At 52.2% G+C, this 27,067-nt stretch overlaps 3 protein-coding genes across 6 annotated transcripts; 2 read left to right on the forward strand and 1 right to left on the reverse strand.

The window, feature by feature from the left end:
- CIMIP7 (ciliary microtubule inner protein 7) lies at positions 1-13,838 on the forward strand (the record flags this gene model as incomplete). Its single annotated transcript, XM_082345822.1, has 4 exons — positions 1-6; positions 4,216-4,344; positions 12,219-12,275; positions 12,702-13,838. The coding sequence occupies 4 exons, from the start codon at positions 1-3 to the stop codon at positions 13,116-13,118; spliced, it is 609 nt and encodes a 202-aa protein (XP_082201948.1). The 3' UTR covers positions 13,119-13,838.
- An 81-nt stretch (positions 13,839-13,919) lies between these two features.
- On the reverse strand, positions 13,920-18,792 carry KLHDC8B (kelch domain containing 8B). The gene is made up of 6 exons (XM_082344990.1): positions 18,637-18,792; positions 17,204-17,713; positions 15,978-16,142; positions 15,416-15,640; positions 15,216-15,317; positions 13,920-14,778 (listed from the first exon to the last, which is right to left on the reverse strand). Exons 2-6 carry the CDS (start codon positions 17,577-17,579, stop codon positions 14,582-14,584), a joined length of 1,065 nt encoding a protein of 354 aa, XP_082201116.1. The 5' UTR covers positions 17,580-17,713; positions 18,637-18,792; the 3' UTR covers positions 13,920-14,581.
- A 4,028-nt stretch (positions 18,793-22,820) lies between these two features.
- On the forward strand, positions 22,821-26,591 carry CCDC71 (coiled-coil domain containing 71). 4 transcript variants are annotated; one of them, XM_082344979.1, is made up of 3 exons: positions 22,821-22,928; positions 24,920-26,000; positions 26,040-26,591. In XM_082344979.1, exons 2-3 carry the CDS (start codon positions 24,972-24,974, stop codon positions 26,433-26,435), a joined length of 1,425 nt encoding a protein of 474 aa, XP_082201105.1. In that variant the 5' UTR covers positions 22,821-22,928; positions 24,920-24,971; the 3' UTR covers positions 26,436-26,591. The 4 variants fall into 4 exon arrangements, with proteins under 4 accessions (XP_082201105.1, XP_082201104.1, XP_082201106.1 ...); XM_082344978.1 differs by having other exon boundaries at positions 24,920-25,960; positions 25,994-26,591; XM_082344980.1 differs by having other exon boundaries at positions 24,920-25,960; positions 26,027-26,591.
- Positions 26,592-27,067: the final 476 nt, after the last annotated feature.

Here is a 27,067-nt window from a genome sequence, read left to right on the forward strand (position 1 = left end):
ATGCTGGTGAGGCCGTGGAGCAACAGGAACTCTCATTCCTTGCTGATGGGAAAGCTGAATGGTACAGCCACTTTGGAAGATGTTCTGGCAGTTTCTTATAAAATTAAATATACTCTTACCATATGATCCAGCAATCATGCTCTTTGGTATTTACCCAAAGGAGTTGAAAACTTATGCCCACACAAAAACCTGCACATGGATGTTTATAGCAGCTTTATTCATAATTGCCAAAACTTGGAAGCAATCAAGATGTCATCTTCAGTAGGTGAATGGATAAATATACTGTGGTACATCCATACAATGGACTATTACTCAGGACTAAAATATCTATCAAGCTATGGAAAGACATGGAGGGAACTTAAATGCATTTTACTAAGTGAAAGAAGCCAATCTTGAAAAGGCTACATACTGCAGGATTCTAAACAGTATGACATTCTGGAAAAGGCAAAACTATGGAGATAGTAAAAAGATCAATAGTTGCCAGGGGTTAGAGGGGGAGGGTGGGCTGAATAAGTGGAGCACAGAGGATTTTTAGGGCAGTGAAACTATTCTTTTTGATACTATAATGGTGCATACATGTCATTTTACATTTGTCCAATCCCACAGAAGGAACAACACCAAGAGTGAACTCTAAGGTAATCTATAGACTTTGGGTGATAATTCTGTGTCGATTTAGGGTCAGCATTTATAATAAATGTAATATTCTGTATGTGTGGGAGCAGGAGGTATATAAGAAATCTATGGACCTTCCACTCTAATTTGCTTTGAACCAAAAACTATAAAAAAAAAGTCTATTAAAAAAATAAATTTAAAAAAAAAAGAGAGCAAGAGGAGAGATTTGGCATACCCATACAATGGAAAACTACTAAGCAATAAAAAGGAATGAACAACTGATAGGCACAGTGACATGGATAATTCTCAAAATAATTATGCTGAGTGAGAGAAGACAGACACACAAAAGAATACATACTGAATGATTCCACTTACATAAAGTTCTAGAAAACGCAAATTATAGTGACAGAAAGCCAAACAGCAGTTGCCTGAGGCCAATGAGTGCCATAGAGAAGGAATACTAATGGGCAGAAAGAAACTTCGAGGTGATGGATATGTTTGCTACCTAGATTGTGGTTATGTTTCATAGATGTATACATAGATCAAAATGTGTCAAGTTGTACAATTTTTTTTTTGTTTTTTGGCAGTGCCCCGCAGCTTGTGGGATCTTAGTTCCCTGACCAGGGATTGAACTTGGGCCCTCGGCAGTGGAAGTACAGAGGCCTAACCACTGGACAGCCAGGTAATTCCCTCTACAACTTTTTGACTTGCCATTTTTAAGATTTATCTCTGTGGATTCAAGTATCTGTAGCCAATTTATAGTAACTCCAGTATTTAATTGTTTGATTATAGGCCAATTTTCTCATTGTCCTCTTGATAAACATTCAGCCTGTTTATAGTTTTTCCCCTATACAGATACAGCAATGAACATTTTTGTAGTTGTGAATACATGTGAGAGGGGATCTCCAGGGTTACTATACTAATAGGGTGGACTTTCTGGCTAGTAGGGCTTGTGCCAGTGACAAAGCCCTACTGAGTGTTTCCTGTTGTTGAACTTTTCGTTGGCACAGTTTTAGAGGCTAATTGCCAGCTTCTCTGGGTTAGTAAAAGGAGTGAACTGTTCATGTCCCTGTGTTATAAATGAGAGAGACAATAATCTGCCCAAGGCTAGCTTGGGATGGAACCATGGTGTCAGATATTTTCATGCTGCTTCTTTTGCTCCTCTGTTATGCTCTCTCCTCCTTCACTTGGGCCCTTGTAACATTCACCAACATTTGTCACCAATTAGTGTTCCCAGTCACCACAAACTCCTGAGAAGTTGACAGAGCCTTATTCTGAAGCAGCATTTTTATCCTAAGAGCTACCAGCCCCTTTAGCATTTCTTCTAACTCCATGAAATGTGTTATAAATTTATATCCCTGGCAGTATGGTTGCAGTTTTAAAAATGCAGGATTTGCCTTTAAAATGTTTGCTATTTCATTGACTGTGAGTTCATCAGACTCCACTGTGGAGCCTTATATGTTTATATAAGAACTCTCCCAAGCTGTTAATGCTGAGGGACAGATTTCTCTCAGAGAGAAGTAAGAACAGAGCAGGAAGCACAAAGGGGTAGCAGGCTGGGCACTGCCTCAACAATCAGGAGCATTGTGTAGTCACAATATCCCTTTGTCACTAAGCAACAAGAAGTTGACCTGCTGAGATGCTCTTTCTCCAGAAGTAGCCTCAAAAAGACAAGAGGAAAATTTGCCTTTTCTGCTCCTTTCCCAGAAAGATGCAAAGTGCTTTAGTAGGCTCCTGGGTAAGAGTGTACTTTACATTAATCCTAGCCCCTGGCCCTGGGGTAGTACCTGAAATATGAATGACTCATGAGAGTAAAGTGAGAATGGTTTCATCCAGCATCCAGGCTAAAGGAGAGCCCCAAACTGCCCACTCCCCCTCTGCCATTCTGAGGTCCCCCTACAGCTTTTCTAGTCTTCCTGACACCGTGCCCTCTTCCATGTGTCCTGGTCTCATGCCTGGATTAGCTGATCCTCTTAGTCCTCTAGCCACCCCATTTATACCCAGTCCTTTGTTTGATCCCCCCAAACTTCTGTAGTTTGACTGCTCTCTAGACTGGGAACATCTTGAGGCTAAAGACTGCTTTCTTCTGTCTGTATGTCCCATGCCTGGCATACAGTAAAGGCCCAGTAAATACTGTTGAAATAAACTGAATAGAGAGAAAGGAGTGTTTGACAGTAGTAGAAGGATGGACAGATGAGTTGGATGACCCAAGCCCTCAGTGGGATGAAAAGATAAAGGGCTTCCCAGGCACGCTTAGGAGCCCACTTTGATGGCCAGAGGCCAGCTGGGAACAGGTTCTTTCTGCTCAGGACTATGATCATGGCGTGTACTAGACACACTGTCCTCTCCAGGGGGTATTCAGGACGGTGAGGTTGGGCCATAGGAGTTCCCTGGCCAGACATGGTCATCCATGTTGTCTGCCTAATGACATCAGCACAGTACAGCTTCTTATACCCCCAATAGGTGCTCATTTCTGTCTTCTGCCAGTCCTTGTCTCTGAAATTCTCTCCAGAAGGTATCCACTGTTGAAGTACTTCTTTGGGAAAGTTCATCCTTTGTTTATGTGCTCCAGTTTCAGAGGGTGCCCTACTTGCCCCAGCATAACAAAGTGTGTAGCAAACAGGTGTTCATGACTTTGTCAATAGATGCAGAATATGTATCCATTTCGTCCTGGCTTTTCAGTGACCTTTGACCTCTATTAACAATGCAGGGAAGACAATGAAGGGGACTTCCTCTCAGATCCTCCAGGGAAGGACCACGCTACTAGATGGTGTCCCTGTTCTCAAAACTCTGCTTAGTGCTTCCTAAGTCACCCCAACTCAGAACCTGTCTGGTCCCCTTCCCTGCTGAAGTCTTCCCTTGCTCTTGGAAGAGAATCCATATTCCTAACCCAGTCTAGGCCCTGTCCCTCCCTGACCTCACCTTACTTCTCCTCGTCTTGCTCACAGTCTTTTAGTCAATGAGGCCTCTTTTTTTTTTTTTTTTCGGTTCTTCCAACACAACTCTCTCTCTGGCCTCTGAATCTTTGCACTTGCAGTTCTCACCATGTAGAATGCTCTTCTGCTGCCCCTCACATGGCTGACTCCTTCAAGTACCACGCCCATTGTCATGAGATGCTGTCCCTACTCCCTGTCACTCTTGATCTAGTCATCAGGTTCTTTCTTTTCTGACTCTATTCACTTGTCTTACTCCCTCACCAGAAGGAAGGTTGATAGGAGCAGGGTCTTTCTGTCTTTTCACTGCTGTGTGTGTCCCCAGCCCATATTAGGATCCTATGAAGAAAGAAAGAGAGAGAGAGAGAGAAAGGAAGGAAGGGGGGGAGGGAGGGAGGGAGGAAGGAAGGAAGGAAGGAAGGGGAGGGAGGGTGAGAGGAAGCAGGGGAGGAAGGAAGGAACGCACCCTTTCCTTACAGACATAACCCTCCCAGCTGAGGCCAACTGTTCTAATGATGGATGGAGACACCTCTCTGTTGGCCCCTCTCCAGGGTGTCACTCCTCCTCTGATTCTTTTTATTCTGTCAGGAACTCCCAGGAGAGGCTTCTAGCCTGGGGGCTCTGAGGTCTAGGACTCAGGGTGGGGGTTGGGGTGGGATTCACCCTCAAGCCTGCCTTGTTACAGCACAACAGTGGCTTCTATGGGCACTACAGAGGCCAATTCAAGAGTGAAAGTGCTCGAGAGTATCGCCTTGCAGCCAAGCCCCAGCCCCCAGCAGTGTTCCTGCAGCGCTGTCAGGTACGAGGCAGCCCTGGCTGCAGCTGCCACTCTGGGCCAGATTCTGCTTCTCTTAGGACCCAAGAGCAATATCCTCGACTCTACCACAACTGGACTGACACTTGAGGCCAGCCTATCCCCAGGACTTGCATGAGGCCTGGCCCCTCTTCCCTGAAATGTCAGGTCCTCCCCCTATAGATACATGGGTGGAGAAGAGCCAGTACCAGGCTGGACAGTTTTGGTCACTGCTCCTTCTAGATGGAGGAAGAGTCAGGGCCCAGGTGGGGTGGATGGCCATGGAGAGAGAGCCTCCAGAACCCAAGAAGTAAGCCTTGAGTTTTGCAGACTGCTGTCCTTCAGCACAGATTCCTTGACGCCATGAAAGTCAATGGTCTAGCTCACAGTCAGCCTTGTAGTCCAGGGGCTCAGGAGTGAATAGGAGGCCTCCTCTGGTCAGTAAAACAGCATAGAAGGTGGCAGGTATCCACCTCCATGCCCAGCCAAGGAGGACTGGAAAGGAGTGATGGCAGAATCGGCCTAAGGTGGCTGGAAAAGGCTTCCAGATAACAGGAGAGGGATGCAGGGCTGCAGGCCCTCCACTGCTTCCAGGCCTGGAGACAAGGAGGGGACACTGAGCATAGTCAGGGTCCCAAAAGTAAAAAGCCCACTCAAAACAGGAGAACTCAGGAGGGTATACATATAAAGGAGTAGGTGTGGGAGCTTCAGAGAAAGGCATTCTCACAGGATGGTAACAACCAAGTGGTCAGTACTGCTGGGCCTGAAGGAACAAGGGGAGGGCATGGCTCCTAGAACCCAGAAGGAGAGAGTGGTGTGGAGAGGGCTTTCCTGAGAGAAGTGGTGATTTCGGGTGGAGAGACACAGCCAGGTAGCAGGTAGGGGCGGGCCTGGAAGGGAGCCAGGAGAAGAAACACCTCCTCCCTCCTTCCCTCCATCTCCTTTCCAGGCTTCCTTTCAGGTCAGAGGGAAGTCAACCTGGTGAGAAGTGTGCTCACATCAGACTCCTGGGAAAGATCAGGGTGGAGGAGGGCTGAGAGCGACCTGGAGGTGTGCCTGGAAGATGCTCCCCCCACTGCAGCTTCTTGTTTCCCAGCCTCTAGCCAGGTCCTACTTGACTGGCCATCTGGATTCTCTACAAATTGCTTTCCCAGGCCAAGAGCAGGGTCTTGGAGTCTGCCATGCTGCAGAGCCTGAACTTCCTTAGCATGCCCAGTTGGAACGGCTGCCTGGCACTGCCTACTGAGCCAGGCCCAAATGCAACTCCAGACTGCTCGTCTGGGGCCACCTCCCTTGAGAGAGTGATGAGGTCTGCGTAGTGCAGGGACAGAGGTAACCTGGGCACTTCCTGCTGGGTGTCTGTAGTAGTCCTCAGTGGCAGCTCTCATCCCAGAGACCTGAATGTCCTCTCAGTCTGTCCCCCAGGAACAGAGTAGAGGACATATTTGGGGACATGTTTTGATTGAAGTGAAGTCTTGTTACATGTTGGCATTATCAGCAACCCCAAAATAGCATGGTCTGTGTATCTTGGGCTTAGGCTGTACAAATGCCAAGTCTCCTGACTCTTTCTAGATCTAAAGCTGTTTTAATTAGTGGGACTGCTCAGGGAAGGTGCACATTCTTTTTTCTTATTTGCTGAGAGATACCAAGTGTCAGCTGGCTGATTGCAGCTATTCTTGTTGAAAACCCTTCCAAGATGTGGCAGCCACTTACCTTTAGTTTGGGGCAGGTAGAAATTTTGTCATTCAGATGCAAGAAGATTCTTTTTTCTTTTTATTCTTCTATTTCTTTTTTTCTTCTAAACCAGATTAGTTTATTTCTAGCCTTCACCCGTCTGACTCTTGGGAAATGTAATCCTGATCTTGTTTGTTCTTAAGGTCAGACTAGAGTGCCGGGGCTCATGGCTGGAGGCAGGTCCTTCGTTGGTGGTGCCGTGATTGCTGTGTCTCTGCCTCTGCCCCACCCCCACACCATGCCTCAGTCTACCACAGGGACTCCTCGCTCAGTACCCCACTAATTGCACACTGCCCAGCCTCCACAGAGGCCCTTAGTCCTCCCACAGGCAAACACTGACCCATTCCAGGAAACCTACTTCTCCTCCAAGGCTTCTGTAGCTCGAACCCTAGCCCAAGCCCTACCTGCTCAGAGACCACGAGTGTTACCACCTGAGTGGAAAAGGAGCCTTAAATGGTTTAGAAGCAAAGATGCAGGTGAAATTCTCCTCAGGGACAAGAATACTTAGAACTGCCTGGGTGGAGAGGAAATGACTGCACTTTTCACTAGACTCCCACAGTTGTGAGAATAAAACTCAAGTCAGTGGGAGTCGGTAGATTATCCTGTCACTGTAAGAATGGTGAGTTTCCAAATTCAGACCTGCCTCCAACAGCAGAGGCATCCACATTCTAGGGCTGTGTACAATTTTATAGCTAAGGGTAAAGATGGGGGAGGGATTGGGGGGGCAACTGGAACATGCCCCAGACCTCCAGATTTTTTAATTGAAATTTTTATTGAGATGGTTGTAGATTCAGAAACAGTTGTAAGAATTAGTAAAGAGATCCCTTTTACGCTTTGCCCAGTTTCCCCCAATGGTAACATTTTGCATATCTATAGTAAAATATCACGACCAGGACGTTGACATTGCTGCAATCCACTTATTTCATTCAGATTTCCTCATTTGTGTGTGTGTATTAAGATCTATAAAATCTTGGAATTCTCTGGTGGTCCAGTGGTTAGGACTCCACACTCTCGCTGCTGAGGGCCTATGTTCGATCCCTGGTCAGGGAACTAAGACCCCACAAGCCACGTGGCATGGGCAAAAAAACCCATAAAAGTCTGTAAAATCTTTTTAAAATTAATTTTAATAACAGTATAGCTGATTTACAATGTTGTGTTAGTTTCTGCTGTATAGCAAAGTGAATCAATTATACATATACATATATCCACTCTTTTTTAGATTCTACTCCCATAGAGGTCGTTAAAGAGTATTGAGTAGAGTTCCCTGTTCTATACAGTAGGTTCTTATTAGTTATCTATTTTATATATAGTAGTGTGTATATGTCAATCCCAATCTCCCAATTTATCCATCCCCCCGCTTTCCCCCTTGGTAACCATAAGTTTGCTTTCTATATCTGTGACTCTATTTCTGTTCTGTAAATAGGTTCATTTGTACCATTTTTTTAGATTCCACATATAAGTGATATCATATGATATTTGTTGTTCTCTATCTGACTTACTTCACTCAGTATGACAAGTTCTAGGTCCATCCATGTTGCTGCAAATGGCATTATTTCTTTCTTTTTTATGGCTGAGTAGTATTCCATTGTATGTATGTACCGCATCTTCTTTATCCATTCCTCCATTGATGGGTATTTAGGTTGCTTCCATGTCCTGGCTATTATAAATAGTACTGCAATGAACATTGGGGTACACGTATCTTTATGAATTATGGTTTTCTCCAGATATATGCCCAGGAGTGGGCTTGTTGCATCATATGCTGGATCTATTTTTAGCTTTTTAAGTAATCTCCATACTGTTCTCCATAGTGGCTGTTACCAATTTAAATTCCCACCAACAATGTAGGAGGGTTCCCTTTTTTTCTCCACATCCTCTCCAGCATTTATTGTTTATAGATTTTTTTCATGATGGCCATTCTGACTGGTGTGAGGTGATACCTCATTGTAGTTGTGATTTGCATTTCTCTAACAATTAATGATGCTGAGCATCTTTTCATGTGCCTCCTGGCCATCTGTATGTCTTCTTTGGAGAAATGTCTATTTAGATCTTCTGCCCATTTTTTGATTGGGTTGTTTGTTTTTTTGATATTGAGCTGCATGAGCTGTTTGTATATTTTGGAGTTTAATCCCTTGTTGGTCACTTCATTTGCAAAAGAAAAAAAAAAGATCTATAAAATCTTATCACCCGTGTAGGTTTGTGCATCCTCCACCACAGTCAAGATACTGACCAACATCACAGGGATCCCTGGTCCTGCCCTTTTATACCCATCAGCCTCCCATTCCTCCACCCTTCCCCTGTCCCTAACTGCTATTTTTCCTCCATTTCTAAAATTTTGTGACTTCAAAAACGTTATGTAAATGGAATGATACAGCATGCAACCTTTGGGGAATGGCTTTTCTTGCTCAGCATAATTTCCTGAAGATTCCTCCAAGTTGTATCAACGGTTCAGTTTCCATTACTGAGTAGTATTCTGTGGTATGTATATAGCAGTTTACTTAACCATCCATCTATTAAAATGTATCTGGGCTGATTCCAGTTTTTACCTCTTACAAATAAAGTTGCTATGAACATTTGTGTACAGGTTTTTGGGTGAACATAAGTTTTCATTTCTTTGGAATAAATACCTAGGAGTGCAATTGCTTGGTCATATGATAGTTGCATTTATTTATTTATTTTTAATATTTTATTTATTTATTTATTTGTCTGCACCGGGTCTTAGTTGCGGCACACAGGATCTTCATTGCCGCGTGAGGGATCTTTAGTTGCAGCGTGCAGGATCTTTTTTTAGTTGTGGCATGAGGGATCTTTTTGTAGTTGCAACATGCAGAATCTTTTAGTTGCGGGCATGCGGACTCTTAGTTGCGGCATGTAGGATCTTGTTCCCTGACCAGGGATAGAACCTGGCTGCCTGCAATGGGAGCTCAGAGTCTTAGCCATTGAACCACCAGAGAAGTCCCTGTAGTTGCATTTAAGTTGTTTGTTTGGTTTTTTAATGTGGATGGAAATTTTTAATTGAAGGAAAGATTCTTTAAATTCTATAGCACTTTACAATTTTCAAAAGTTTCACACACATGATTTCATATACTCCCATAATAACTCTTTTTTTCCCCTACCCCTATATTGTACCCCTTGCATGTTAGGTTTTTTTTTTTTTTTAACTGTCAAACTGTTTTCCAGAGTGGCTGTTTTACATTTTACATTCCCACCTGCAATGAGCAAATGATTGTATTTCTCTGCATTCTCACCAAAATTTGGTGTTGTCTCTATTTTTTATTTTAGCCATTCTGATTGATGTGTCATGATAGCTCACTGTGGGGTTTTTTTTTTTTTTTTTTTTTGGCTGTGTTGGGTCGTCATTGCTGTGCGCAGGTTTTCGCTAGTTGTGGTGAGCAGGGGCTACTCTTCGTTGTGGTGCGCGGAGCACAGGCTCTAGGCACGCAGGCTTCAGTAGTTGTGGCACGTGGGCTCAGTAGTTGTGGCTTGCAGGCTCTAGAGCGCAGTCTCAGTAGTTGTGGCACACGGGCCTAGTTGCTCCATGGCATGTGGGATCCTCCGGGGCCAGGGCTCAAACCCGTGTCCCCTGCATTGGCAGGCAGACTCCTAAGCACTGCACCACCAGGGAAGCCCTCTCACTGTGGTTTTAATTTGCATTTCCCTAATGTTCAGTGATGGTGAACATCTTTTCATGTGTTATTTGCCATCTGTATATCCTCTTTGAAGAAATGTCTTCATGTCGTTTGCCCATTTTCTAATTGGATTGTTTATTTTGCTGTTCAGTTGTGAGGGTTCTTTATACATTCTAGATACTAGTCCTTTATTGGATATGTGATTTGCAAATATTTTCTCTCAGTCTGTAACTTGTCTTTTCATCCTCTTCACATGGAATTTCACAGAGCAAAACTTTTAAAAAAAATTTTGATGAGGTCTAATTTATTGATTTTTTTAAAAATTAATTAATTTATTTATTTATTTTTGTCTGTGTTGGGTTTTCGTTTCTGTGCATGGGCTTTCTCTAGTTGCGGCGAGCGGGGGCCACTCTTCATCGCGGTGCGCAGGCTTCTCATTGTCGTGGCTTCTCTTGTTGCGGAGCACAGGCTCCAGACGCGCAGGCTCAGTAGTTGTGCCTCACGGGCTTAGTTGCTCCGCGGCATGTGGGATCTTCCCAGACCAGGGCTCGAACCCGTGTCCCCTGCATTGGCAGGCAGATTCCTAACCACTGCACCACCAGGGAAGCCCTATTGATTTTTTTTTCTTTTATGGCTCTTGCTTTTGGTGTCACATCTAAGAACTCTTTGCCTAGCTCTAGATTCTGAAGATTTTCTATTTTTTCCTAAAAGGGCTCTGGGTTTTTAATCTCTTGTGTCAGTTTGCTTTATGAGGAATGAAACGTAAGGCCAGCTGGCTTTCTACCTTCATGGAGCTTTCATTCGATTTGGAGAACACCGGCTGTCTAAGGCAGGAGGTCCCAATAGGGGAGCTTGTTAAAGGCTCCACCCCGAAGATTCTGGTTCAGGGATCTGGGATGGAGCTAGCCCCTGACTTTTATCTAGGAACCTATTGTCAGCCATTGCTCATACCCCAACCCAGCCAAGATTGGACTCAGCAGATCAGGTACTTCATTCTGGTCTGCAGCAGGAGAAGCTGAGTGGCTGAGGTGGAGGGACCCTGGGGGCAGAGACCAGGCACAAAGGCAAGGTGGACGGTCTTGGGAGAGATTCCTGCTGAGGTCTAGGGGCCTGAGAGGTGGTCTCTCTCTGCCTGGGGATGGGGCATGGTTCTCTGGCCCCAACTGGGCTAAAGCAAATGCCCTGGGGACCTTCTGTCCCTGTTCATTGATTTAACAGCAAATATGTATTGAGCACAGTGCCAGGCTCAGTGTTGGAGTTATAGATGTGAGTAAAACAGACAGTAACCTTGCCCATGAGGTGCTTGTGTCCTAGTCAGGGGCATCGGATGGTAAACAACAACATAATACATAGTCATACAGTATGTTAGAAGGTGAAAAATACTGGGTTGGGGTGATGGGACTGCTGGTGTAGTAGTGGTCAAGGAAGGCCTCCCAAGAGGTAGGTGAGAGGGAGTCATGGCCAGCTGGGAGAAGAGTCCCAGGCGGAAGTAACTGGTAGTACAAAGGTCCAAGGTAGAAGTAGCTAGTGTATTTGAGGAACAGTGAGGATGCCAGTGTGGCTGGAGGTAATGGAGGAATCAATATCATGTGGGTCTCATGGACCACTCTGATGACTTTGACTTTTATAAACATGAGGAACTGTTGTGGATTTTTGGCAAACAAGGAGTGTGATCTGATTTACATAGTAAGAGTTGTTCTGCCTGCTAAGAGGACAATAGACTGGAGAGGCAAGCTTGGAAGTAGGGACACCAAGTGGGAAGCTCTTGCAGTAATTGAGGCATGAGGGGAAGGTGGCTTAGACCAGAGAAAGCAGCAGCCATGCTGAGAAGTGGTCTGATCCTGGGTACATATTGAAGGAAGTATCAACAGGATTTCCTGGCACGCTGGATGTAGGGTGTGAAAGAAAAGAATCAAGGGGACTCTGAGGTGTTTGGCAAGATCTAGCTGCCATGACCTGAGCTGGGGGAGGCTATAGGTGGGGTGGTTTTGGGGAATGATCCAGAGCTCAGCCATGTGTTTGGAGATGCCCGTTAGACATTTACATGGGAATATGGAGCAGGTGGTTGGCTAGTCAGTCTGGAGTTCGGGAGAGAGCTCAAGCTCTAAAGAGAAATTTCAGTTTCCAGGTGGTATTTAGGGCCAAGAGGCTGGGTTGCTGATGAGAGAGTGAAAGAGAGGAGGAGAGAGCTGGAGCCTAGTCCTGGATGATCTAAAGGACCCAATGTGAAACTTAAACCACTGCCCCACTAACGGCAGGATGTCCTGGAAAATGCCTCAGCCCCTTTCTCAATCAGTGGCCCCAGAGGCTTCTGCTTTGAGAGCAAGTGCTGGGATGAGATGTCCCAGGAATGAGGTGTTGCTTTAATTTGTATCTGCCCTTTCAGTGTGTTGGCAGTTTAGCAGTTTAAGGGTGGTGGCTCCTGGCAACTTCCCTCCATTATGGGGCCCTGAGTTAGCATCTTGGGGACAGGTAAGCATCATCTTTCCCCATTCACCTTCTTTTTCACTGTCTTTCAAGGAGCCAGCGCGGCAACATTTCTTCTCCAAGCATGACAACCGCACTTCCTTTGACAAAGTGAGTGCTAGAGAGAGGAAGGAAAATGGGCAGACTCCCAGCCTAGGTTGAAGTTGAGGTAGGGTGGAGGGGATAAGACATTGCAGGGAGAGAGGGCTCTTTATACAGACAGAGGAGTGTCTGTCTTCCTGACAACCTCTTTCTTCTGGGAAACAGCCCATTTTACAAACAGATGTACCTCTGCTTTGGTTTCCCCCACCAGCTTGCCTGACAATGTGCAAATATCTTAGGAGCCACTGACTTTCTGGGGGCTTCATTCACTCTGGAATGGAAGGCATGACTGGGGGTGCAGGCCAAAGAGGCTGGGGTACAGGCCAGGGAGGCCAGGCACAGGCCAGGCATCACCAGGCAGGCTTGGGTATAGGAGGGGCCCAAGGAATTGCCTGGTGCCAGGACTGTGGGCCAAGGGCCTGTACCGTTGAGGAGGGCCCCTACTGCCTGCTACAGGGAATCGGAAGGCGGAAAGACCTGGAGCGCCTGTGGCAGCAGCACACCTTCCTGCGCTGGGCACCCTGTGAACTGGAGTTGCGCCAGCCGCGGCCCCTTGAATCCTCCTACCAGGCTGATTTCCGGTCAGGGCCAGGACTCAGTGACCTCCCCCAGCGCCTTGTCCACTTTGTGCAGATCCAGCCTCCCCGTGCCAGCACCACCTACCAGCAGAACTTCTGCCAGCCATCCCGTGGTGGCCATTGTGGCAGTGACAACATGGGGCCCCAGGCCCCAGTCACCGACACACTGCCTGACCTTCCAGGGATCACAAGACCCAAGCTGCTGCAGCATTACCTTCATGCTGGGGTCTCTGAGTGTCTAAATTGGTCCAGAACATTAAACAAGGACAGCTAACTCAGTGGCCTGTCTGTGCTTGCAGCCCAAGAGATCTCAGAGGCTGGAGAACAGTAAGGCACAGCCAGGCCCTGCGCCTGGCTCCTATGTTGCTTGTGCCATGGAGCCTTGTGCTGGTTTGGGGAGGTGCTGCCTGGGGAGTCCTGCCAGTGAGTGAGAAGAGGTAAGGCCTGCAGGAGGCTAATGGTCCAGGAGGGTTACCTTGGCCACAGCAGGTGGGTTCCAGGACCCCAAATCCGTTCTTGCCACAAACTCAACTGTGAACCCCTTGCAATCAGTACAGCTGCAGGGAAAGCAGAGTCAATGGCCCCTACTAGTGGGCAGCAAAGACTGGAGGAGGAGGCAAGGGCTGGCAGCTTTGCTTTCTCTGGGAGGCTACTGCCTCTAGGGGTCTGGTGAGTGGCAACACAGTCATGCCTAAGAGACAGCTTCGCCACAGCTGGGACAGAGGGAACAGCCCCCACTGGACCCCCCCCCCCCCGCCCGCCGGAGGTGAGCAGAGGCTTTGAGGATGCTGTGTGATGTGAATCTTGAGGTCATCCTGATCCTATGGTATTTTGTTGCAGTTTTCTGAGCTCTTCTATGGTCTTGCTGTGAGTGCCCTCTAACAGCCAGGGCAATAGGGGATGGGGGTCATCCTACGTCACCAACAGAGAACTGAGGCTTAAGTGGGGCTAAGACACCAGAACACTTTGGGGGCAGAGGCCAGATCCTAAAGGCTCCTCTAGACCCTCATCCCCTGAGAAAGTTGAGGGCCAGGGGCGCAGGGGCAACACAGGAGTCCACACCACAGCCCATAAGCCAGATTTAGCAGCACTTTTACTTCCAGATCTGAACTCCCTGGGTCCTCACAACAGCCCTGTGAGGTAGGTAGGGCAGGAAGGTTTCAGAGATCCCCATTTATAGATGAGGATGCTGAGGCACAGAGAGGTGAAATGACTTGCCCAAGGTCACACAGCCAGCAGTGTAAAGGGCCCAAAGCCAACATTCTTCTGGCCCTCTGGAGGTCCCCACATCCACTCCTGTACCCCTCTGTGTTCCCACCCTCTCTGACCTCTTCTGAGTCCACAAGGGCCTTCAAGGCAGGCTGACAGCTAGGATTTTTCAGGAACAGCCATTGGGGAGGGCCTGATCAACTCCAGATAGGCACTGACCTGTGGGGCAGGAGGCCAGCTCTGCCCTCCCCCACTTCCCAGTTGGACAGAGGGCCCAGTAGGTTCCAGAGCAAGGGTAGAGCTGGGCATGGTCCGTGAATGAATGGGAGTAAAGGTGGGTATAAAGGTATGTGTATCCTGTGCTAAAGATGAAGGCCACCCCCAAGTCCCAGACACAGTGTCTCAAGTGCCCCACCCTGTGCCTCCCTCATCCCACAGAGCCACAGTGAGCTTTCTCAGCAGCGAAAGGAACCACAGACATCTGCTTCTGGCACTGAACTGCTCCAGTGGACAGGTCCCATCAGGCATTCAGACCCCATCACACAGACACAGTGCCTCCACAGCTTGACTGGGACCCTGGGCCACACCCCCGATGGCAAACAGCCAGGGCCCAGCCTGCAGACTAGAACAGGAGCAGCGGGCCGTGGGCATGGCAGGCAGTGCCTCCCAGCGCCGCCGTGCAAGGCTGAAGCCCTCCACAGAGCCCAGAGGGCACGGCTGGTTTCCTGCAGAAAGAAGACAGATGTTGTAAAGGGCACAGGCTGCAGGGGCTCCAGCTCTTTTGCTCCCTGAGCCCAGAGCATGGCCCAGCATGCATTACCCCAGGATGGGCTATCCATGCCTTGCTACTCATTGCCCCCATTTCATCACTCATTCATTTATTCATTCACATTTCTATTTCTCCATTCATTCAGTGGTCATTTGTCCTGTTTTTATCTCCTAGGCCCCTGCTGGTACAGAACCCACAGTTAGGTGCTGAGAGACACCCCAAAAGCTGAGCCAGGTAGACCACCCACTGACTGTTTTACAGATTGGGAAAGGGAAGCTCACAAAGCCCTGACCCCTGGAGTACCTAGAGAAGGGCAGGAGGTGGTGCTCACGCAGGGGGCTACTCTTTCCTGTCTTGGGCTCCCCTCCTATCCCTAGCCCCACAGAGACTCACCAAGGCCCCCAATGGCCACGATGTGATCCCCAAGTGAGCCAACCACAAAGTCGGCCCTCTTATCCCTCATGCGCAGGCTGCGGGGCAGCTTGGTCCAGGACCCTGCAGGGGAGGGGAGGTCAGATCTAGCCCCCTCACACACACTGCACCCCTCCATCCCATGGACAGTGGGAGAATAGCCCAGACCAGCCACTGCTCACCATGCTCCAGGTCGAACATCTCCACAGTGTTGACAAAGTGTGGGCGGGAGTAGAAATTGTGGGGCCCGGGCTGCTGCAGGCCACCCAGGCTAAAGACGATGCCTTCGGCCATCGCGCAGCCAGCAAAGGCCCGGCGGCTGGGCAGGCTTGGGTGTCGGGTCCAGGTACGGGCCTCCAGATCAAAGGCCTCAAAAGCAGTCACTGGGAGCTTGCCCTGGCGGCCCCCTGCCAATGGAATTGGGGCACCTGGGAGGCAGCCCAGGGGGCCTGGCAGGCTCTTCCTTTTCCAGGTTGCTGAGCCTTTACCACTGCCCACCCCAGCTACCCATACCCAGCTGTCTGCACACCAGAGCACAGATCAACCCCAAAGATCCTTAGGCACTGGGGTTTGGTTTTCCAGCCTCAGCAGGACCACCAGAGGTCAGAGCCTCAGAGCAACCCTGACTCAAACCAACAAAACTTCTCTTGTCCCACCATCCCAGACTAAGCTTGATCCCAGCCAACCTATAGGGATAAGTGCTTTTGGACTTCAAGCCAATTTTCCACATCCCCAGGTCCTTACCCAGGACATAGATCTTGTTCCCTTTCAGGAAGGTGGAGGCCCCGTAGCAGGGTGTGGGCATCGAGGGCAGCGAAAGCCAGCAGTCCCGGCGGGGTTCATACACCCGAACCTGGGCCTGGGGGGTTGTGTCAGGGCCCATTCCCCCCAGTGCATACACCATACCATCTGCAGAGAAAAGAGTAATACAGACTATCCCTGGGCCTGGCCACAGCACTCCACCCTGACAACTGCCCTGGTCAGGCCTGGAGGTGGCTTAGGACACACCTATTTATGGTACCCCTCCCTGGCAGCAGAAACCCTCCTGCCTGCCTGGAGTGGGGGCTGGGAGAGCTAGGATTCCCACTCTGGCCAGGGCCCCTTCAAGTGAAGAGCAGGAGGCAGCCAATCTAATTATAAGCCGTCTCTGTCTCCCTGGAGACGCTATGGCAACCAAGTCTGGCATCCAAGCAGGACCGGTGGTCAGACCTGGAGGCCACAATGTGGGGACTCTCATGGGGGAAGGAGGGTGGGGGGTGGTTTAAGCCAGGGGTGGGGGCCATATGAAGATCTGTTCAGCATGGAGCTCAGACTGGGGAGGGGGTTCTGGGGATCAGCTGGGGGGCTGGGAGAGGAGCTTGGGCCTGCAGGATGGGGGTGCTGTCCACAAGCCTTCTGCCAGCACTTCTGTACCCTGCCCTTTCACTAGAGTAGGTTCTTGCCCTGTTACACCCTCAGGGTCAGCTGGGGGCATGTCTGGGGGCATTAGGCAGACAGCCAGTCAGCTAGGGACTTCCATGGCAACTGCCTCCAGGCCAGCTTGGCTTTTGTCCCTCTCAGTCTCCCTGGTTTGTTTGTGTGGTGTGAGGAATTTAAGCACTTGCCAGGCTCTGAGCCAAGGCCCTGCTCCTATCCCCCTCTCCCAGACTATTTATAACTGTGGGAGTCATTGGGCCACCCCTCCTTGTCTCTTAGAAAGGAGGAATGGGGCAGGGAGGTAGCTTGGGCCTCCCATCATGCTGGAGGCTAGCCTCGGCTCTGACTCCCACCTCACAGCTGGAAAAGGCAGTTTAGGCTGCTGCTAGCCCAGCTCAGAGCTAGGTAGGGAAGGGTACAAGAAACAAAGCCATGTCCAGGGCACCCAGGCAAAATTTACAGCTCTTGCCCAATCTCTGAAGGTAAGGGACCAAGTCAGGAAAGAATGGAGGGTGTTGGGGCACCTGAGGGACCTTCCTTGGGAGGCCACTCACCTCTCTCCACAGTTGCAACCCCCATGGCTGCCTGAGGGAGGGTGGCCCGACGCTCCCAGCGGCCCTCGTCAGCCAGGAAGGCCTCCACAGCAGCTACCGGGCTCTGGCCCTCATCCACACCGCCCACCACTAGCACCTGCTTGCCCAGTACCACAGCAGCCGCACCAGCCCGGGCAGTGGGCAGGGGCGCCAGTGCCAGCCACGTATGTGAGGCCATGTCCAATGTCTCGGCAGTGTCCAGAGGCAGTCCAGCCCGGCCACAGCCCCCCAACACTAGCAGGTGCCCATCCTGGTATGCCACTGTACCATATACCCGGCAGGTGGGCATGGGTGGGAACACCTGCCAAGCAAAGGCCCGGCCACCTCCTGTAGCCATGGTGTTCACCTCCAGTGGCAGGCCATGCTATCTGCTCAGGCTGCAGGCCTCACTGAAGGGCATGATGGGGCCACATCTTGACTCTACCGGGGCTACAAGGGAGTGTGGGGCCAGTCCAAGGACTTTGCTTTCACCTAGAGAAAAGAGGGAAAACAAAGGGTCAGAGCCACTGACCAGCCCCTCAGGGTACAGATGAGCAGCCTGGCCCAAAATTGCTGGTGGGAAAAGCAGAGGGAGGACACACCTCCACTGCCTAGCACACTGATGTGGAGGCCCTCCTGGAGTGGGAAGGAGGGCAGTCTCCCAGTTACCCAGGCAACTTCCCGACTTCCTATGGGGCTTGAGGGATTCTCCTCCCATACCTTGCCCTCACCTAGTTGCTCCCCAGTTGAATCTAGGTCTAGGTGAGAGGTAAGGTGACTAGGATAGGACTTTCCACCCTAGCCCCCTTCCCTTTCCCTCAACAATTCTCACCCTGGTGCTCTGCATCAGTGGAGTTTTACTGTACCCTCCCCCTTACTGGCTTCCAGTGTGCTCTGGGCAGCCACCAGGGTCTCCAACCTGCTGCCAGGGATCAGAGTCCAGGGTATTCTTAAAACCCCTTTGGGAGCCATTCCATAGAGTGCATCCATTCCCACCAGCAAAGGCCAAGATCAGGGTGTTTGAGACTGGGAGGGGAGGGACTGGAGGCCAGAGTCCCACATTTCCCCTCAAGATCTACCCTCAGGGGTTTGCCCATGCCAAGTCCCCAGAGGCCTGCCTTCTTGGTGTCTGGAACGGGGAGGGGGATGATTTTTGGGAACCCACGAGCACTGGACTCTAGGTTCCCAGAGTCCAGGGCGTTGCCAGCAGGAATGGGCAGCTGGACTTCACAGATCCCAAGTTCCCTGGCTTCTCCTTTCCCGCGGGGGGCCACGCTCCTGGAACCACTGGCGCGAGGGCCTCCTGGCCCCAAACTTCCAGCTCGCGGAATAGGGGGCGGGTCCGGGCGAGCGCGCTTGGGGCTCTACACCCCGCGCCCTAAACTTCCCCTGAGCGCGGCTCCCGCGGGACTCACCGGCCGGGGCTCCGGCGCCGCCGGGGCGCAGGGTCCGCGGTTCCGGTTCCGCTGGTGCCTGCTCTGGCTGGGTCTGAGGCCGGGCTCCGGCGGGGCTCCGGCGGGGCTCCGGCTCTGCTCCGGCGCGGGGCGGGGCTGGACAGGGTCCGCCCCTCGTCCCCCCTCCCGACTCGGGAAAACCTCCCCTCTGCTTTAACCCCGCACCTGCCGTGGCCGGAGCAGGGCGCGCCGACCCATGGTCGCACGCAAACCGGTGAACAGACAGACGGACATGTGGACACTGGGCCTGCCCAGGATTTGGGGTCCGACCTCGGACTGGGGGAGAAAGGAAGCAGCGGTGGGCCGCACGACACGTGTATGGTGGGGGCCGTTCTCAGCAGGACCCAGCCTGGGAGCACCGGCGAAGGGGCGGGCCAGCAGAACCTGGGGGCTTGAGAAGCGGGCGCCTGCCCACCACCGCAGCGCTCCGAAGAGCCCACGACAGGCTTCGCGGCGGCGCCCCCTGGAGGCCTCTTAGGGAATGTCCTGGGCCTTTGGTGGGGGCAATGGCTAGGTCGCCCTTCCCCAAGAACGGATGAGGGCACAGAACAGGTTCTGTGGTGCACATTGAGGATAGCAGGGGGTGGAGGAGCAGAAAGTGCCAGCCTCCGTACTTGACAGGCCCTTCCTCAGGCATGGGTGGGGGCAATTTTTGTGGGGGAGGGTAACAAAGCAGGTGATGAAGAGTCAGAGGCCAGGGGACCTCCCAGGCAGGTCACTCTGGGCTTATTCTGCAGGGCCTGAGGCCTGGGCTACTCTGGGACCCAAGGCACTTTGTGACTGTCCATCTTCAGGGTCCTGGGCCTGCCTCTAGCCAACTCCGGGGTCAGGCGAGAACAAGTTGGTGTGACAGAGGCAGACCTACCTCAGACCCAGACCCTGGCCCATCCTATCTTCTGAGCATTAAAGAGTACTGGCTAAGTCTGTGAGCTAGGGGCCCATTCGTACAGGTCAGTGGTCACCTATGAGAAGAAGTCCTCATGATTGTTTGTGCTTGCTACCATTTGTCCCTCTTTCATGGACAGCGTCTGCCTCACTTTCTCCAGAAGCACACCTGGAGACTGAGATACAAGTACATATAGTTAATGTGGGAGATGAGGACAGGAAGCACCAGTAGAGGAGTGGCAAGGAGACAGGGAAAGCAGCCAGTAAAGGGGTGTGTCATCAAACAAGTTCCCACTGTGGGCAACAAGGACCAAATCCTGCTGGGGACTCTGGGAGCCATTGTAGAACATGGGCCTCACATTATTGTTCCCATCAGAGCAAGGGAATGCTAAGGTATTCATTCTCAAATCTCCATCAGTCATGGGTTGAGAGCAACTTGGAGACAGTTGGGCAGAGCCTTCTGACCAGAGAGAGAGTCTTCAGTGCCTTTCAGGGGCTGGCAGATGGAATTGGACGGCCCACATGGAAATGGTGCCAAGGCTGGTTGCAGGTCCTGGCTAGAAGGCTTCCATCCTCCCACTCCACTCTGCCCCCAAAATGCTCCTCACTTAGGCCAGTCACTGGTACCTTCCTCCATGGGGTATTCACACTGTCCTGCAGACCCCCTCACACTTCCACTATTCCCTTTCCAGGCCCCTTCCCCTCTCCTTTCCAGTAATTAAGCACATAAAAGCCTCCTGCCTTTAGATACCTCCCAGCACCCCAAGTCCTTCCATTGTCCCATTCCTTCCAGTCAAACTCTTGAAGTCATCTTCTCTCACAGTTTTCACTGCCTTGGTGTTGGCCATCTTATATCCGCTACCACTGCTCCCCAAAACTTGGTATTGCCAAAGTCACCATGGAACACCATATAGCTAAAACGGGGCGGGGCGGGGGGGCTATGGTCTTTTTCTCAACTGAAATCTTGCTGGCCTCTTCAAAGCCTCACCCACCCTTGTGACCTTGGCTTCCTCCTGCTGCTTGTCCTGCCCCTCGGAGGCTTTAACAGGCCCTACTTCCTCTCCCTCCCCAGGAAGTGGCTCCTCAAGACCCAGCCTTGGCTTTTCTCCCTGGCACATAGACTCCCTCCTGGGGTGATCCCTCCAAGGCCACTGGCCTCACTCACGTCTAGATCTTCACCAGATCTCTCTGCTCAGGTGGATATGGGTCTAAGGTCCATCACTAAGGGATATAAAAGATGCCAAATGGAGAGGAAGGGCTGGATCCTGGGACGGCCCTGTGGTCTCTCCAACCTCATCTCATCTGATCCCAGTTATGCCTGGGATGGTCAGCATCCACCAAAGTCCAGGTCAAGTCAGACTTGGCCCTGATGAATGATCCCAGAGAGTTCCATCTGGGACATACTGGGTACCAAGAGGCAAAAGTATCAGCCTCCCCTCAGGAAGCTAGGTACCCCAGACCATTTCCCTGAACCCATGTCATCCCCACAGTTCTAATGTGTGGAAGGGACACAGACTAGGGATGGACCTACCTTTTTTTGTCCTCCACTTTGCGCTGACCTCTAGGCTGGACATCACCAGAGACGTATCCTCTTTCCAGGACACACCTAGGCCCATGTCATCCCTACAGGCTGGGCTCTGCTTCTTCGTGGAAGTGGCTTCTGTTTACAAAGGCCTGGCCCCACCTGCACACAGGGGGCCAACACTGCTGGCTTTAGAGAAGCTGTAGAAGACAACTTGGGCAGAAGATGAGGCTGGATTGGTCCTAAGAGTGAACAACTAATCTTCAACCATGGATGGGGCAGAGATGGGGCTCACCCACAGTTGGGGACTGGGAGTGCTAAGGTGGGACTTCCTGATTGCAACCCCCGAGACCCTGGCCCTTGAAACCCCATCCTTCCCTTCTCTCTACCAATACAAGGGGCCAGAAGCATTGACCCCAGAGGAGCAGGAGAGTTTGCATTTCCTGCTGGACATCTTGGCTATGCTTAAAGGCACTGAGGACCCCACCATCAGGGCTGAGGCCCTGAGAAGCTCAGGTGCACAAGGTGAGGCCTAGGGTGGGGTGAGTGTTTCTCTCTAGAGGTGCCCAGACCCCTCTGTATAGGCAGGGAAACACAGATCAGGTAGAGGATCCTGGGGTTTTATGGGGAGTGAGGAGGGCTATCAACCAGTCCCCAAATGAAGCATCCAGTCACACTCTGTGACTGCCCATAGACTTCCACCTGCCCCCCAGCTACCAAATTTGCACCACTGTACATGTCAGGTCCAAGAGTTATGACAATATTTTTGCCTCTTAGCTCAGGCTCTGACCCAAGTACAGATGCCCCCACCATCTCATCCATGAAACCAGGACTTCCAGGTTGACTCCCAACCTGGAGTTGGGGGCCCTTGACCAAGAAGTGCCTTTGGTCAGAGCAATAGAGACCATTCTGACCCTTTAGACTCCTAGGTTTAATTTTTACCTGTGTCCTCTCATCTGATGCTGCTTGGGTAGTGAGCCCTGTAACCACCACCCCTCTGCTGGCCCCAGGGTACATGTGGAAAGACTATACAGGTAGAAAGAGGTCCCAATCTCTTAGGCCAAAGAGCAGGGATTTGGGGAAGAGTTAAGACTTTAGGGAGGGCTTCCTGCCACTGAGGGAGCTGAGGCTGGACCAGGGTCCTCCCACCACACCTGTGGGCATGCTCCTAAGCAAGTACACTCAGGCCCACACTGGTATGCTGGGACTCTCAGATTGGACATGCCCAGTTTTGGGCTTATTTGCAACAAATGTGTGCAAACCAGCCTTTCATACCACATGCAGTGGGCCCACTCTCAGGAATAGGGCAAGGGCTGCTGCCCTCAGAGGAGGTACAAAGAGGCTCCAGAGGGACACTCTCAGGCAGGGCGCACTGCTCTTTCACCCTCCGTTCAGGCACCTGGGACAGAGGCGGGCCTTGTCAGTGGCTGCGGGAGGACTAAAAGGGTGAAGGATAGCTTGGACCTTGCCAAAGATCCCTCCCACATGTCGTTCCACCATCAAGCCCCTCAGAGAAGGTGTCAGACAGGCCCCTAATCCAATGCTAGTCTGGTGCAGTCCTGCCTGGGGCAGCGGCCGAAAGCGCCTCTGCCCCTCACACTCCTGCACAGGCCCGCAAGGGATTAGAGCGGTCCCCTCTGCCACCTCCTCCAGGAAGTCTTCTCTGGTTCCCGCTTGTCCCGCCCCCAGACTTTGGGGGAAACGGGGTCTCGGGGGGTCAAGGGTCACTAGGGCGGGCCAGGTCCCGGAAGCGGAAGCGCGGCGCACTTCCGGTGCGCAGCAGGCGGCCATGTTGGAGCAGCGGAGGCGGCGCAGAGGCGCGTCCTGGGTCCCCGCGGCGGCGCCGGTAGGTTGGGGCCGTGGGCCTAGCCACGCCGCGGAGGGGTCGTCCGCGAGGCGGCAGGGCGGATGGGCCGGGCGGCCGGCTCCTTCGGGACCAGCGCCCTCCGCCGGCCCGGCCGAGACCCCCAACCCCCACCCCCACCCCGTGCCCAAAGACCCCCACCGTGGGGCTGTGCTACCCGGTCGCGCTCCCACCGCCTGCCCCGTGCATTTCGCTTTCTCTGAGGCCCCCCGCTCCTACCGTCGGCTTCGGTCCCAGGGACGCGGACCCCCAGCCTGAGGGCCCTGATCTGCCCCCACCCCAGGTGCGCTTGGACAGGGCCGCTCCCGTCCCGCATCTTTCATCAGCTTCCCCGGCCGGTCCCGGGGACACTTGTGAAGGGAAGTCAGGGGTCGGGCTGCAGTCTCTGTTTTCCGGAGCCTCTTGGAAAGCCCAGGAGACCCCTCCCAAGGGCCCAGGCCGACCTGGGCGGAAAGGACCCTGGTTTACCCCCAGTATCTGTGCCTGGAGGTAACAGGCCCCTCCTTATTGTACAGTTCACAGCCCTGGGAACTACATCCCTTGGGAAAAAAATAAAAGAACTAAAGTCATGTGTAAGGACTGTACTTGGAGAATGGCCTTTGGAGAGGGGAAGTGCCCGAGACACCTGAGAATCCAAGAATGTTTCCAAACAAAGAGCCCCAGAGCACTTCCTCCAGGGAATTCTGAAAACTTCAGCTCCACTAGGGGGAGAAAGAAGCTGCACAGACTCACCTCTTGGCCCCAGGGACTTGCTTGATCCCAGCTGATCTTTTAATTCTGTGCAGCTACGGAGCTGTCTCTGGGACCCCTCAGTGGTGGGTTAGACTAGATGTTAGTCATGATTGACGGCCTCCAGCTTTTAAGGAGAAGCCTGGGACAACTTGGGTCTTCCCAGACAGCTCTAAATGGGCTGTACCAAAGTCTGCTTCCAAGCCCTAATTAGGACAGTTCAAATCTCTAGGGTCCACTTTATTAATCATCTTACTCGGAGTCATTGGCTCCCAGACCTTGGGCTCTTGGTCTGGCTGCCTGGCCCCAGGCTGCCTGATTGCCTAGAGATATGTTATTAGTACCTGCTACTCATCATCTTTTTAGTTTATGTTGAAGGAGAGTCTGGCTTTTTCCCTGGGGTTGGTCTCCGTGGCTCTAGTGCTAGGAATTGAACCTCTGAGTGGACTGTCTGGGAACTCTGAAAGCAGAACTTCTGGTGGGCAGGGAGGTCCACCCCTGGGCACCTGAACAGCAGCAGTTGTAGGAACAGAGATGGTCATGGACTTTGGATGTAAGTCTGGGCCCTTTGGCCAGCATTCAAGGAACATTCAAAGCTTGTATTGCCCTGCTGTCCCCTGTTTTTCCAGCTAGACCTCCCAGCCCTGACCACAGATTCCAATCACACCAAGTTTGCCTTACTTTTTCTCACTTCGGAGCCATTGCATTGGCTGTTGCCCTTTTTGCTCCATCTCCATCTGGTCCTTTCCTATTCATCATTCATGTCCCACTTGAGTATTCCTCTCCCGGGAATCCTTCCCTTACCCATTGGCAAGCTGAGCTGTGTGCCAGTGTGCATTCCCAAGAACCTTGAGGGTATCTCTATCTTGCCTTCTGTACAGGGCTCCTGGAAGACAGAGATATTTGCCTGTATTCCCAGTGTTGAGTCTAATACTAGGAATTTGGCCAGGCCGAGATCTTTCCAGGGGCCCGTCAGCAGGTTGGACGGCTCTGATGAGCTTATGGGCATGTATCCTGAAGAAGCTGCCTCTGACCCATATGAGTCCCCCACCTCTACCCCCCACCCTCCACCGTGATAGGTGGAGAAGACCAGGGTTTTGCCCCAAGGAGTGGCTCACTCTGGCCAGACCCCTCTGTGTCAATAGATGTTATTGTGAAGAATGCTGGCCCTGATGGACCTATCTACTGGTCCTGTCCCCTATCTCGGTGCCGTTCTTATTGACTCTTTTCCTCTTGCCTTGGAGGTGCCAAGCGCTGGTTTGCGGATACCCAGGCAGATCTGCAGTGCCTAATGCCATGAGCGTGGTGGTGCAGCATGTGGAGGAGAAAGCTGTGCACTCCTGGTCGCGGATCTCCACGGCAGGGAAGAAGGCCCTGGAGGAAGCGCTGCTTGTCTTTAACCCCATGAGCCAGGATCTCAGTGCCACTGAGGCCCAGCTTGTGGCCTTCCTGCAGGGCCTGCGGGATGATGGTTTCCAACCAACCATCCTGCGCAGCGGTGATGTCTATGGCTATAGTTCGTGCACAGCCAACCCCCCAAGCCAGACAAAGCTTCAGGCTCGTGCCCCCACCCCAGCTGCCACATCACCTCCAGCCAGTGCTCCCCGAACTGCCATGCGGCTGCCTGCAGGCCGGGCCACGCTGCTCCCCATGCCACTGTCTGGCAGGCTGGCCAAAGCATCCACACCAGCCCTCGCCAAGCATGCCACCACCAACCTGCTACTGAGCTCCCTGAAGCAGTCAAATGCCAGCCGTGCCCGGGGTGCAGCAGTGGGCTTTCCCACCCACCTCTATCCAGGTGTCTACCCTGCCATGAGGCTCTCTGTTGTCCTTGAGGCCCTGGTTCCACTCAAGACTCCCATGCCCTGCTTGGGTGCCAAGCACAAGGCACAGTCACTGCAGCTCTCACTTGCAGACTCTCCCCTGAAGCTGCGGAAAGGTCCAGGGAAGAGGCTGGGGAATTCCCAGCCCAAAGCTCCCAGAAAAGCCACAAGCAAGGACCCCAAGTGTCTGACTCGAAGAGGCCCCAGGGCTGGACCCCGACAAGGCACTGGGCCCCAGAGCAAGACCTACAAAGCCTCTGGTTCCCTCAGTGGCCCACAAATGAAAGGTGGCTGTGCTCTGGGCACCAAAACAACCCAGGCCAAAGTTGCCCGTGCCCAGGCCAAGGTGGCTCGAACACAAGCCAAAGCTGCCAAGGCCCGGGCAAAAGCCAAGGCAGCACGGATCAAGGCCAAGGCCAAGTCCAAGGCAGTACGGGCCAAGGCTAAGGCCAAGGCAGTGCGGCCCAAGGCTAAGGCCAAGGCAGTGCGGGCCAGGGCCAGGGCCAAGGCCAAGGCAGTGCGGGCCAGGGCCAGGGCCAAGGCCAAGGCAGTGCGGGCCAGGGCCAGGGCCAAGGCAGTGCGGGCTAAGGCCAAGGTGGCTCGGACCCAGCCCAGGGGCAGGGGCAGGCCAAAAAGGTCTGTTCAGGCCAGGACTGCAAGGAGGGGCCGGAAAAGCTGCCCTGAGACTGTGGGACAGAAGAGGAAAAGGACTGAGGAGGCAAAGGATCTTCCTCCCCAGAAGAGAACACGGCTTGGGCCCCAATCCCCTAAGGTATGGCTAGGATCTGGAACGGCAAAGCTGCTGAAATTCCGGGCCATCAAGGTGGACAGGCAGTCCTCAGACCATGAGGTGCGGCAGCAGGCTCAGCGGATCCTCCGTGTGAACCTTTCCCCTGTAATACGACTTCAGCCATTGCTGCCATACTCAGCACCCTGATTCCTTCACGTAGCAATGTTCGGGGAAACTGAGCCCAGTTGTCTGTGGCCAGTGGCACAGTGTGCAATGCCCATGGATTCCACAACCCTAAGGACTCTGGGTGCCTCTCCAGGGCCCTGAGAGCCACCAGCCTCCTTTCAGAGACTGGAGGATGTGGGGTGGGGTGGGCGGGTGGGAGGGGTGGTCTCATGGCGCGACGCACTGTGACTTGTTACTCTTCAAGTTGTATGCCCACTATTCCATCTATCACGTTTTATACCTTTCCACCTTCCAGTCTCCCTGCCCACACTCCATGGTCTTTTTTTGTGTGTGTGACTGCTGGTAAGCCAGCTTGAGTGTTTAGGAAAGGTAGCCCCAGGAATAGGAATGCCAGAGAGGGTCCTGGTAGCCCAGGGAAGGTCATGGATGTGAGTGAAGGGCAGCCTCCGGGCCCCTGAGGGCAGGGGCAGAGCCACTCTAAGGTGGGACACCTCCGCTTGGGGCTGCCCTGGTTTGTTATCCAGATAGCTCCCTTGGAGGAGGACAATAGGTGGCTCTGTGGGGAACCTTGCAGCCTGCAGGTTTTTAGGCCAGGGAAGGGGCGGTGCAGACAGCCTGGCCTTGTCTTCCAGTCTACTCTGGCTGAAACCTTG

This window comes from Balaenoptera borealis (assembly GCF_965194805.1).
Source record: "Balaenoptera borealis genome assembly, chromosome: 12".
Classification (NCBI taxonomy): Eukaryota; Metazoa; Chordata; class Mammalia; order Artiodactyla; family Balaenopteridae; genus Balaenoptera; species Balaenoptera borealis.

What these genes read in the sequence shown, in the direction of transcription:
- CCDC71 (XM_082344977.1), top strand. Translation starts at nt 24,972, where the DNA reads ATGAGCGTGGTGGTGCAGCATGTGGAGGAGAAAGCTGTGCACTCCTGG.
- KLHDC8B (XM_082344990.1), bottom strand. Translation starts at nt 17,579, where the DNA reads ATGGCTACAGGAGGTGGCCGGGCCTTTGCTTGGCAGGTGTTCCCACCC. An exon ending in GAACAAGATCTATGTCCTGG is followed by an intron (nt 15,641 to 15,977) that starts GTAAGGACCTGG and finishes TTCCATTGGCAG; the next exon opens with GGGGCCGCCAGGGCAAGCTC. An exon ending in GATGTTCGACCTGGAGCATG is followed by an intron (nt 15,318 to 15,415) that starts GTGAGCAGTGGC and finishes CCTCCCCTGCAG; the next exon opens with GGTCCTGGACCAAGCTGCCC.